The 12621-nt window shown below is 35.7% G+C and overlaps 1 protein-coding gene across 1 annotated transcript in view; it reads left to right on the top strand.

Moving 5' to 3' along the window:
* CFAP47 (cilia and flagella associated protein 47) overlaps window positions 1-12621 on the top strand; it is a 328185-nt gene that overhangs the window by 134842 nt on the left and 180722 nt on the right. The window contains exons 32-33 of the mRNA XM_037067787.1: window positions 1728-1920; window positions 3850-3852. Coding sequence (XP_036923682.1) covers window positions 1728-1920; window positions 3850-3852 — 196 coding nt within the window. The remainder of the gene's footprint in view (window positions 1-1727; window positions 1921-3849; window positions 3853-12621) is intronic.

Genomic DNA, 12621 nt, shown 5'->3' on the forward strand with positions numbered 1-12621 from the left:
GTCTTCTACTACCGGAAAACTCCCCTGTAACCTTTTCCTCTTCATACAGCTTTCCCTCCACCTCCTGTCTTAACAGAAGCTTGTATCTTCACCCCCAAATCAGTTCCCTCGTGGTCCTCTGTAATAGAGACTGTTGATGACCATGCTTGAATGTTTCTTTTCAATTTTGCTTTCTCTCTTCCTCTTTCTTTAATCCATTCTTACCCTCTGGAATTAAATTATGTTCTTTATAACAAATTGGTAACCTTGATAATAGTTAGATATAGATGGCTGCAATAAGTTTTGTTATGGTGATAACATAACATTTATGGTATATTTGAACAATGTGTATTACTTCTAGCCTTCCACGTAAACAATCTGACCAATAGAAATATAACTTTCTAAAAGTGAAATCTAGTATGACTTTCGCTGATTACTACTTAAATTACTTGTGCTTTTTATGCCAATTGGAAGAATAGATTAAAATAACACATAAGTTTAAAACTCTGTCATTGAGAAACAAATATAATAGCAAAATTCTTGTGGAACTGGAAGTGCATGTGACAGTGATGGGATAACACTCAATACATGTAATATTGTGGTTTATAATAAGAAATATTTATTTGGTCTTTATTCCCATTTCTAGCACAGACCTTCTAAAACCCTTTGGAATTTCTAAGTGGAGAGCTTGAGCCAGGTGTCTTTTGTTATGTTAATTAGGTGGCTTTTGGAGCCCCCCTGACTGCTGGGTTAAGCCAACTATGTGATTAGAGGGTTAGAATTTTGTTTTACCCCCCTGACCTGGAATAGGAGAGGGCCTGGAGGTTGAACCAGTTGCTAATGGCCAATGATTTAATGAATCATGAGTATTTAATAAAGTCTCCATGAAAACTCAAAAGGGACAGGGTTCCGAGAGCTTCCAGATTGGTGAAGATGTGGAGGTTTGCGGAGCGTGGCATGCCTGGAGGGGACGTAGAAGCTCCATTCCCTTTCTTCATGCATGTCTTCCATCTGGCTGTTCCTGAGTTATATTGTTTTATAATAAACTAGTGATCTAGGAAGTAAAATGTTTCTCTAAGTTCTGTGAGCCTCTAGCAAATTAATAGAACCCATCCAGGGGTCACAGAAACCTCTGATTTATGGCTTGTTGGTCAAAAGCATAGGTTAACAAGCTAGACTTGCAACTGGTTTTTTAATTTAGTTGCCAAGGAAGGGGTCGTTGGAAGCTCCAGTGGATAGTTGGTGGGTTAGAAGCATACATAACAGCCTAGGCTTTTCATTTGAATTTGAAGTAGGGTGGGGGGAGTATAGTCTTGTGGGCCCCAACCCTTAATTTGTGGAATCTGATTTTATCTCTGGGTAGACAGTGTCAGAATTTAGTTGAATGGTTGGAGGCCGTGTTGGTGTTTGAGAATTGCATGGCTATGTGAGAATTTTCCCCACTCCCATCCACACAATGGAAATTGGTGACCGGAACCCTTAGATAATAAGTTGCTTCTTGTAAATTGCATAGTGTGGTAGAAATCTTATAGACTAGATGCTATAGAAGCAAAAAGTTGGGAATTTAAAATCGGGGTTAGACGTCCTCTTATCTATCATTTTATTCTTGAATGGACATAATTAAGCAGAAAATAATGATGCTTTACTTTATTTATCTACCTGACATTTTTTAAATTTAGTCTTCAAACTTCTATTTTGCTTTTCAGGGCTAGTAAAATATTATTGTTGTCTCTTTTATGCCATTTTAGGTTTTGGTACTAACCCGGGTTGTGCCACACAGTGGTAAAGATTTGCCCCCTATGCATTTGTGTGATTCAGCAAAAGTCAATCCTTCTTTTGAATATAGCAACATTTATTCTGACTATGAAAAAATTCTGCTCAGTTGGTTGAACACATATTATGAGAATACCCGAAATGTTATATGGCAAAACTATCACAAAGGTAAGAAAAATATTTTTTTCTTTAGATAAATCATCACAAGTTATAGTATGACGGTGTAGAAAGAGCTGTGGTGTGGACTGAGAATTCATAGATTTTAGACTTTGCAACATTTATGCTCTGTCTCGCAAAAAAAAAAAGTAAAAAGTATTCCTTAATATCTGCAAGATCAGTCTTTTCCTTGTAAAATAGAAATCATAAAAGATGCCTCTCCAATTGATTTTGAAGAATAATTCATAAAAATTATATATCAATGCTACAAAAATGAAAGATAGCTTTAATATAATCAACAGTAGTTTCAGCTCTGTAAAGTATTAACTTGAGGTGATACTGCTCAAACTTTGTATGTACTTAGCTGAGATCAAGTGAAGACAGACTAGACAACATCTTACATTTTGTTGGGACAGTCACGTTGGAGATCATTAAGTACATAATGCTTCATGGGTAGGTCATATTAGGTCCACACGGGGTGGGGCAAAAGTAGGTCCACAGTTGTGAGTATGTGAGAAACACAGAGTTTATTCTTGTATTTTTAGTTATTAATTATTGTGTTATTTTCTATATGAACAACTGTCAACCTACTTTTCTCCCACCTTGTATACTGAGAAAAGAGTGTTCGTAGACAGGCATGTTCCAGGGTTCAGGCAGGTACTTGTTGGTTCTGCTCTTTGGGAAGAACAAGGCTCTATAGGTTTCTACCCTAAAAGCATTAAACTCTTTGGAAATGATCCAATTTGCTAGTGTAACAGTGTATTGTTTTATTCATCATAAGCGTTGATTGTCATGAAGAGGACAGTATTGATGTTGGTTGTTTCTTTGACTTCAATTCAGCTCCTCTCTTCCAAGTACATACAATCCTGCTATGTCCAGAATGGGTTGCATTTTAACATATATGATTAAGTTTATTTTTTATACTGAACCCTTGAACTTTATTCTAAACTTTAGAAGTAAGGGAAGATTAAAAGTGTGATTTAAAATGAGAGTTTTAATTACAGTTGCTCTTAAAGCCATTAGTGAAGCAAACAGTGACATCGGGCTTGACATAGATATATTGATATATTGGTATTAGAGAACAGTAAATATAGACTATTTTGTTACCTTCTTATTAAGGTGCTAATAATAGCAAACTGTTTGACTTGAAACTACTTTGATAAGATTCGTATCTTATAAAAATTTATTTGACCCATTAAAAACTATAAACACAGAAGTGCGATTGCTGGATAATAAGACAGTTCCATTTTTAATTTTTTGAGGACCCTCCATACTGTTTTTCATAGTGGCTGCACCAGTCTGCATTCCCACCAGTAGTGCACTGGGGTTCCTTTTCTCCACATCTTCACCAGCACTTGTTATTTGTTGATTTATTGAGGGTAGTCATTCTGACAGGTGTGAGATAATATCTCATGGTGGTTTTAATTTGCATTTCTCCAATGATTCATGATGTTGAGTGTCCTTTCATATGTCTGTTGACCATCTCTATATCTTCTTTAGAGGAATGTCTGTTTAGGTCCTCTGCCCATTTTTAAGTTGAATTGTTTGTTTTTTATTATGTTGAGTTGTATCAGTTCCTTATATGTTTCTCATATTATCCTGTTATTGGATCTGTCATTTGCAAATATCTTCTCTCATTCAGTAGGCTGGGTTTTTTTTCTTTTTGCTAATGGTTTTTTTGGCTCTACAGAAACTTGTTAGTTTGATGTAGTTCCATTTGTTTGTTTTTTCCTGTAGCCCAAGGAGACATATTGAAGATATTGCTAAGACTGATGCCAAAGAGTTTACTAACTATGTTTTCATCTAGTTTTATGGTTTCAATTGTTATACTTAAATCTTTAATTCATTTTTAGTTTATCCTTGTCAACAGTATAACAAAGTAGTCCAGTGTGATTTTTTTAATGTATCTGTCCAGTTTTCCCAGCACCACTTTTCATAGAGACTGTCATTTCTCTGCTTTTTGTTTTGCCTACTTTCTCATATATTAATTGACCACATAAGAAAGGATTATTTTTGGACTCTCTATTCTGTTTCATTGATTTATCTATTTGTTTTTGTGCCAATACAGTACTGTTACTGTTTTGATTATTGTAGCCTTGTAGTATAGTTTGAAATCAGGTGGCACGATACCTCCATCTTTGTTGTTTCTTCTCAAGATTGCTTTGTCTTTTTGTGGTCTTTTGTGGTTCTATATAAAATTTAGGATTTTTTTTTCTAGTTCTGAGAAGAACACCATTGGTATTTTGATAGAGGATCCATGAAATTATATATAGATTTGAGTAGTATGGACATTTTTAACAATATTAGTCCTTCTAATGCCTGAGCATGGTATATCCTTTGATTTATTTGTATTATTTTCATTTTCTTTCTTTGGTTTCTTATAATTTTCAGACTATAGGTCTTTCCTTCTTGGTTAAATGGATTCCTAGATAGTTTATTCTTTTTGATGCAGTCATAAATGGGGTTGTTTTCTTAATTTATTCTTCTGATCATTCACTATTAGTGCACAGAAATGCAACAGATTTTTGTATAATTTTGTATCCTGCCACTTGACTGAATTCACTTATTAGTTCTAGTAGTTTTTGGTAGAGTCTTTATGTTTATGTTTTTATACATATATATAGTATTATGAGATATGCAAGTAGTGACAGTTTTACTTCTTAATACTATATATATAGTATTATGAGATATGCAAGTAGTGACAGTTTTACTTCTTGCTTTCTGATTTAGATGCTTTGTGTTTCTTTTTTTAATTTAATGATTGGATCTAGGACTTTCAATGCTTTGTTGAATGGAAGTGGTGACAGTGGACCTCCTTGTCTTGTTCCTGATTTTATTTTATTTATTTTTTTAAACTTTTTTCTTTCCTTATGTGACTTCTTAATTTAAGGTTTTTTAAAAAATATTTTATTTATTTATCTTTAGAAGGGAAGGGAAGGAGAAAGGGAGAGAAATATCAATTTATGGTTGCTTCTCATGTGTCCCCTGCTGGGAACTGGCCCCTGCTGGGAACTGGCCTGCAACCCAGGCATGTGCCCTGACTGGGAATCGAACCGCGATCCTGTGCTTCGAAGGCCCACGCTCAATCCACTGAGCTACACCAGCCAGGGCTTGTTCCTGATTTTAGAGGAAAAGTGTTCAGCTTTCCACCATTGAACATGATATTAGCCCTTTGCTGTTTTTTAAACTGCTGAGACCCATGACTTTGCGAAACCTTTGTACTTTCTATTCTTTCTTCCTTGAGCATTATTTTCTTTGATATATTTGTGATTTCCTTCCCTACTTCACTCAAGTCCTGCTTAAATATCACCTTATTTGAGAAGCTTTCCCAATAACCACTCTAAAATAGTATATCCCTCAGTCCTTCTCTTTCTTGCTCAAATTTTCATAGTAGCACTTTCCCAAAGTAATACATAGTCTGTCTCCTCCAGTAGAACGTGAGCTTCTTAACAGGAATAATCTTGTCTGTTTTGTTTTTCACTACTGTGTTCCCAGAGCCTAGCACAGTGCCTGGAAAATAATAGATACCCACTATTGTTTGAGTAAATAAATGAATGAATAAACAAGTGAGTAAAGAGACACATTCAGGTTTTATACATTTTTCTACCCTATTGCAAATAATTGAATATATTTTAGCTTACCAGTTTGTACCTTCTGGTGCAAATGTGGTGGTCAGGTTAATGGTGGAGGTGGAAGGAGGCACTTTTCATCTTCAGCATTTTTTCATGGCTACTAACTGTGAAAGTACGTGAATAGAAGCTCTGTGAAATATTTCACTTAGGTTAACTTGGTCTGAGAAAAAGTCATAATTAGTGCCCCAGATTTTAACCTCTCAACATTGACATTTACCCCACTTACCCCACTTTGTTGAAAAGGCCTGACAGTGCTTCCAACTTGATGCAGTGATGTTGTGGTGAATGGATGGATAGGGTTGCACCCTGAATCTTTTAATTGCAAAACTCGGAGGGTGAGGCCCAGCCATCTGTAGGTTACAGGATTCTGTTGCATGCTAATATGTGAGACAGACCACAGTACCGCAACAGGGGTTTCAGTAATGCTTTTAAATTGTTCACAGAGTCATATTTGTTTACCAGTTATGTTTCCAAAAAATTTCTCCTTTAAACAATAATTCCTTTGAGATAATAAGGGCTGAGAGTTTTCCCCAATTAATGTCAGACATGAAACCACAGATCTGGGAACCTCAGAGAATACCAAGCAGGAAAAATATCAAAAAACCTTTATACCTAGGCATATTATATTCAAACTGCAGAAAATTTAAGATAAAAAAAAATCTTCAAAGAAGCCAAAGGAAAGCCCAAAAACAACCTTACCTAGAAAGGAGCAAAGATAATAATTACATCTAACTTCTCAGCAAATACACAATCAGGAAGAGAGTGGAGTGAAATACTTAAGTGTCGACAGAAGTAAAAAGTACCTTGGATTCTGTATCCTATGAAGTTACCTTTCAATAGTGAAGAAGATGACATTACAGAGAATAGACTGAGGGCCTCGCTGACACGTTTTCTAGATCAGCTGATCAGATGGCAGATTTCAGCATCATCCCTATGGACATCCTGTCTTGGTCACTCTGATGGGGCAACAAATAAATAATCTATCCACCCTGATGGATTTCTCAGAAACTCTGGGGAGTTTAGCAGTTGGGTCAGCAGGATAGGTTGCTTCCATATCCCATATCTGCTGAGGTCGTTTTATCAGCACCTCCACTCCCCGTTAGGACAGGTCTGACAAATTTCCTCTCTTTAGAATTTCTTTGCAATGGTGGAGCTAAGAAGGATGTGACAAGTGAGGGGGGCCTTGCTCTTGATAGAGGGAAAGCATGGAGAGTATCATGTAATAAAGCTAGAATCCGTTGGCTCAGAGGTCCAGCCATCTAGGGCTTCAAATATTAGGACAGTGATTGAGAACTTTATTCTGTTGCCCTTGGAGAGTCTTAGGAAATGGCTGAGCTGGTGACTGCTATGATAACATGGGCATTTGGTCTGTCACCAGCAAGTCAGTGGGTTGAAGTGCATCGAGATCATATGCTTTCGATCAGCACACCGGAGTTTAGCCCTCGGAGCAGGCGGACATATTGATATTTTAACACTGGACTAGATCTATGAATTCGCCAAAGGCTATGTGGTACCAGGCCGTCAAAGTTTGATTAAGTCACATTTCCTAACTATAGGTGGTTGCTGGGAGCCACAGTTGAAAAAAAAAAGATACTCGTCCTTGTTTAAAAAAACATAACCTGGGGTTTATTCTAAATGTTGTGAAAGTCAAAAAGCAATTCTCTTATGATCAGTGGACAGCTATCTGATGTAAATAGGGGACCTTTTTAGTACCCGCCAGGAGGTCAAGTTGCTCGTATACACACTCCTCCATCTGCTTCCAGTAGCTCTCTTACTGTATGTGCTTCATTTATCATTAACAGTGTAGTTAACTTTTTCTCACTGATGAACGATTTTTTTCACACCTTAGTGACAGTATCTTCTTCCACAGATCGTGCCTATGATAAAGTACCACTTATATGTCATTTCTTTGCACCCTTTGCTTCAGATGCTACCTTTCATTGCTAAATTGGAAATTTTATCATCCTGTAATCACCTGGTAATTTTGAGAGTGGCAACAGAGCATTTTGTAATGTAAATTTAATTTCTGACAAGACTAAGTACTTTCATTTGACTGCACTTTTAGCAAAATTCTAAAATTGGAGTATTTTGAATTGTCTGTTCAAAGGAGCTCTGTTCTACAAATAATGCCATTTTAACTTAGGCTTATTTCACCATTTTGTCATGAAGTAACATTGTAGTTCTTATGAATGAAAAATATTACTTTCGTTCTATTTTCTTTAATAAAGCTGAGTTATAAGTATGCTTGGCAAAATTCATCTTTTATTTTATGTACCATTTAAAGATGCCCCTAATTTCATTGATCACATAAGAGTTTGTTCAAGTAAACAATATTCAATATATGTTTGGGCGATTGTACTGGCCTTTCAATTTGTTATCTAAAAGTTAATGTGGTATCAAGGTCTTACATTTGTATGCGTTGCTTGTTTCAAATATGTCTAATTTTCAACTTCATTAAACCAGAAAATAGTCATTATTTACAAAACCCGTTATCTTTTTTCCAGAAGTTCCAAATTTGCCCTTTAATGTTTAGCATTAAATATTTTTCATCCGTGTTGCAAAATGGAAACACATACAGACAATAGAAATGGTATAATCTCACGTTTTAATGGGACATCAATGTTTTATTTTGGGAAGGTGACTGTCAGTCAATATATAAAAGTCATGATTAGTATGAAGCTCAGCACTAAACTGTAAGAAATGCCAAGCAGGCAAACAAATGTAAACCATTTACAGTGGATTAGCAACGTGGTTTAATAAATCAGGGTGAACCAAGGCAGTAGCCAGGTGTGCTGGGAAATAGGGGATGTTCAACCACCCCCTACATACACACAGCTAGACCGCATTTTTTTCTCTTTCATATTTATACCACTAAATGTCCATGCCTTCTGGCCTCAGACCACTGGACCACATCTGTCGTTGACCAAATTCTTTTTAGTTCTCATTGCAAAGAGAGAGACCACACATTATGGAGAATCCTGGGCTGTCTCCCAGTGAAGGTTATTATGAAAGATGTTATGAGATCATATAGGCATTTGGGCCTGAGAATGGAAAAATACGGGGTGGCCAGGAAGCCAAATTAAGACCAGGTGGCCAGAAGAATAAACTGACTATTAAGAATGTCACCACCCTTCCACCCTGCTCAAAAAAAAAAAAAAAATCAGAATTTTATCTCCCTTCTACCCACTTGCTTTTTCTAATGTGACATGGAAGTTCCCACAAGACTTTTCAAAAAGCCTGTCTTTTCATGCAAGCTCACCTTGTCCCCAGCTTATAAAAGCAGCGAAGTAGAACAAGCCAGTTCAAAAGACCTTCCTTCCTTGTCCTCAGGCATAAGCTTAATAAAATCTGTCTGGAAATTTTTCTGGGGTTCCCTCTCCATTTTGATCATGGGGAACTCAAGAACCCCAATGCCAGTAACAGTTATAGGATTTGCTCATTGACTAGGTAAATTTGGGAAAGGTTCAAGGACAGGGATTCACCTTGAGAGCATGCTGTTAGGGACACTGGTAATGCTGAGTACCTTAATAAATCTTCTCTAGAGGAAAGAGGACTATAGTGAAGCTAATTTTTTAGTTAGTAAAGAAGCAGTAGTTGCTTATTAGTCTGGAGAGGGGGATGCTTGGCATTTTGTGGTTTACACAGTGAGCTCTTTTTTTGTCTGTGCTTAGTGAATAGCCTGAAATGCTCTTGTTTTGCCTCACTTCATCACAGTAGCAAAGTGACCTTGTGCAATATCGATGTTTTATTAGACTGTTTATGTCTAATAAGAGAATAACATGACCTAGCTGTAATGAGCCCCTACCAGTACCAAAGCTCAGCTAACACCAAGCAAGCTCACAGATGTCAGGGGCTGGTTTTCTCTTTTTCACTTGCTGAAGAGAAAACCACAGACCCCACATGGCATCACTCCTGCTAAAAAGCCCATGACACCAAACCTAGATTTAATGCTTGATCTCCTTACAATTTTAACCTCTCCCAGAAACATAACCTTCATTAACCAGTCTGGAATTTCTGTCAACACCAGTGAGGTAATTTGTCAAATGGGCGTTCTCCATCCTCTACAGAGAAGGGCCTTATCTGCATGATAAAAACCGTTCTGGTTCTCTTACCTGCCCCCCCCTGAAAAGACCTCCTGGTCCCAAAACAATCCTTTATTTTCCTTGCCCCACCTTCCTTCCATGTTGTACGACCCCTCTGAGCACCCTTCTAGTTGTTACATGGGATACGCCTGATTCATGAGTCACTCCATAAAGCAAATACTCAGTTGAAGTGTTTAACACCCCAGAATTGCCAAATAGAATGTATTGAGGATCATGCTTAAAATTTCATCTGAAACGAAGCATTTGGGTCTTTAGCTTTTTCTTTTTATTATACTTCTTTTTTTATATTTAAACTTTAGTTCAAATTTTTTAATTTTTAAAAAAATTTTATTGTATTTTTTCTCATTACCATTTAGTCCCCTTAAAACCCCTCCCCCCAGGAATCACCACACTGTTGTTCATGCCTATGAGTCCTTCTTCCTTTCCGTTCCACCCCTCCATTCCTTAACCTCCCCCCCACTAGCTGTCATCTGCTCTCCATCTATGAGTCTGCCTCTGTTTTGCTTGTTAGTTCAATTTGTTCATTAGATTTCACATATGAGTTAAACCACATAGTATTTGTCTTTCTTTGACTAGTTTATATTTCACTTAGCATAATATGTCTCCAGTCCATCCATGCTGTTGGCAAAGGGTAACATTTTCTTTTTTAGAGCTCAGTAGAATTCCATTGTGTAAATTTTCCATAGTTATATTATCCACTCATCTATTGGTGGATACCTGGACTGCTTTCATATCTTGGCGATTGTAAATAATACTGCAATGAATATAGCATTGCTTATGTTCTTTTGAATTAGTGTTTTGGGTTCCTTTGGATATATTTTCAGAAGTAGGATCATTGGGTCAAAAGACAGACCCATTTTACATTTTTGGAGGTATCTCTATACTGCTTTCCACAGTGGTGGCACCAGCAATAGCCTTTTTATTATAGTTTAATATGTAGTAATACAGGATCCTCTTACCTCTGTCTACCATCGTGTTTTTCTAAAATTAGATTCTTTAGTCACTTGCTAGGTTTCCAAGGTTGCATTATAATAATACAATTAAAAATAATATTAAAGAAAAAATTAAAGACAATATATTACAAAGCAAAATATTAAATAATTAGTATTATTTACTATTGAAATATTTTAAAGAGTAAATAATATTTACAATTGCATTGAACATAACAGGGAACTCAGAAAAATGAAAGCATATAGTAGAATTTAGTATGATAAATGTGATATTTCAATATTCGTAATAAATATTAGTTTACTCAGTAAATAGTGCTAGGTCAATGAATTTTTAAATTAAGGTAAAGTTAATTTTTAAATTAAGGTAATATTAACTCTGTACTCTATACCATATATACCAAAAATGAATTCTAAATGTATGAAAAAGAATTAAGTATAAAAACCAATACTATAAAATAACCTGAATAAGGAATCAGATAATCTTTATCTGAGTTTGGTTTTATAATTGATGTCTTAAAATTCTAACAAGAACAGAATCTACTAAAGAAATCATCTTTTAAGCAAATATTTCTTAATTGACAATTTATATGCCTGGCACTGTTTTAGGGATTAGAGATGCTGCAAAGAACAAAAGAGCCTAAATCCTTTCTCTTATATCAATTACATTCTAATTGAAGGAAACAAGGTAGCTGCCTGGGCTTTAGAAATGAGCCTAGTCTTTCTAGGCGCTATGCTGTACACCTGAAACTAATACAAGATAATATTGAATGTAACTGTAATTGAAAAATAAAATTAAAAAAGTAATGAGCCTTGTCTCTTGAGTTGCAGATGGGATTTTTTTTTATCACAACATCTTCACAAGTTGATTAGCGAAAGCACTTTTATCTCTGTGGTTGGCACCCTTACTTGCTCTCTGAACTGAAAAAATCATTTAACAAATAGAGTCATAAACATTGTGTGTGTATATCCACATGTATGTACATATATACATATATACACATACATGCACACAAATATAGATATATACACACATGGATATATACATACACACATAGACATATAATTTAGCATTTTTAAATATAGAAAAAGTACATAAGTAAATATATATCAATTCACCAGCCATTTTGTCAGCATTTCCACTCCAATGATTTCCCATTCAGGTCTCTTCTGTTTCTAGTTTCATTGTCAGGACAGAACTGTCACCGTTTCTAATGGTCTCAGATGTATCAGTACTACGATATCACTGTAAGCAGGAAATTAAAGAATGAGGCAGACAGCAACCATCATATTCCATAATGCCCAGGGTTATTGTATAGACAGTTCATTTTTGGAAAGTTCTTATCTTTTTAATGTACTGTCTAAAATTTCATAATTTTGGTTGTAGCACTATAGTGACCTTCAAACTGTCCCAGATATTTAGCATCCCATATGAATTTTTCCAACATTTTGCTTCCTTTCAAAATGTTTAAAAAACAAGGCAGGAGACTCAAGACTATTTCCTAAATATTTCCTAAATAACTAACAACAAATTTTCAGCTTTGTGGAAGGAAAGGGTATCTAGAATAAATGAAGAATAGATTCAGTTATCATCACTCTTAAGTACCATTATGTGATGCTGTTTCCTGAAAAACATTAATTTATCTTTAAGCTAGATATATGCAATTCTTACGAATTGTTTTCTGATATCCAGAGAGATGTCTTATTTCCTTTTTCATCCACTGTGGTGGTTTTTCAAATCTGAAGGATCACCTGGAAAATTAAAAATATATATATCTGATGCTCCACTGTAGAACAATCAAAATGCAATCTCTGGGCTGTTGCCAGTACAAAAGCTGCTTTTGAGCAGCTTCAAAAGCTCTTTGGGTGGTTCTGATGCACAGCGTGAAGGTGAAAACCTCTCATGTGTGGGGAATACAGAATATGATTAAATAGTGCAGAGATTCCATGTAAGGTAAATATTGCCCACCACAAGAAATGTTTCCTAAAATATGGCTCAAATTTAAAAGAAGAAATTTATGACTAGCATTA

This window comes from Sturnira hondurensis, unplaced genomic scaffold (assembly GCF_014824575.4).
Source record: "Sturnira hondurensis isolate 20B ecotype Veracruz unplaced genomic scaffold, ASM1482457v3 Scaffold0017416, whole genome shotgun sequence".
Lineage (NCBI taxonomy): Eukaryota > Metazoa > Chordata > Mammalia > Chiroptera > Phyllostomidae > Sturnira > Sturnira hondurensis.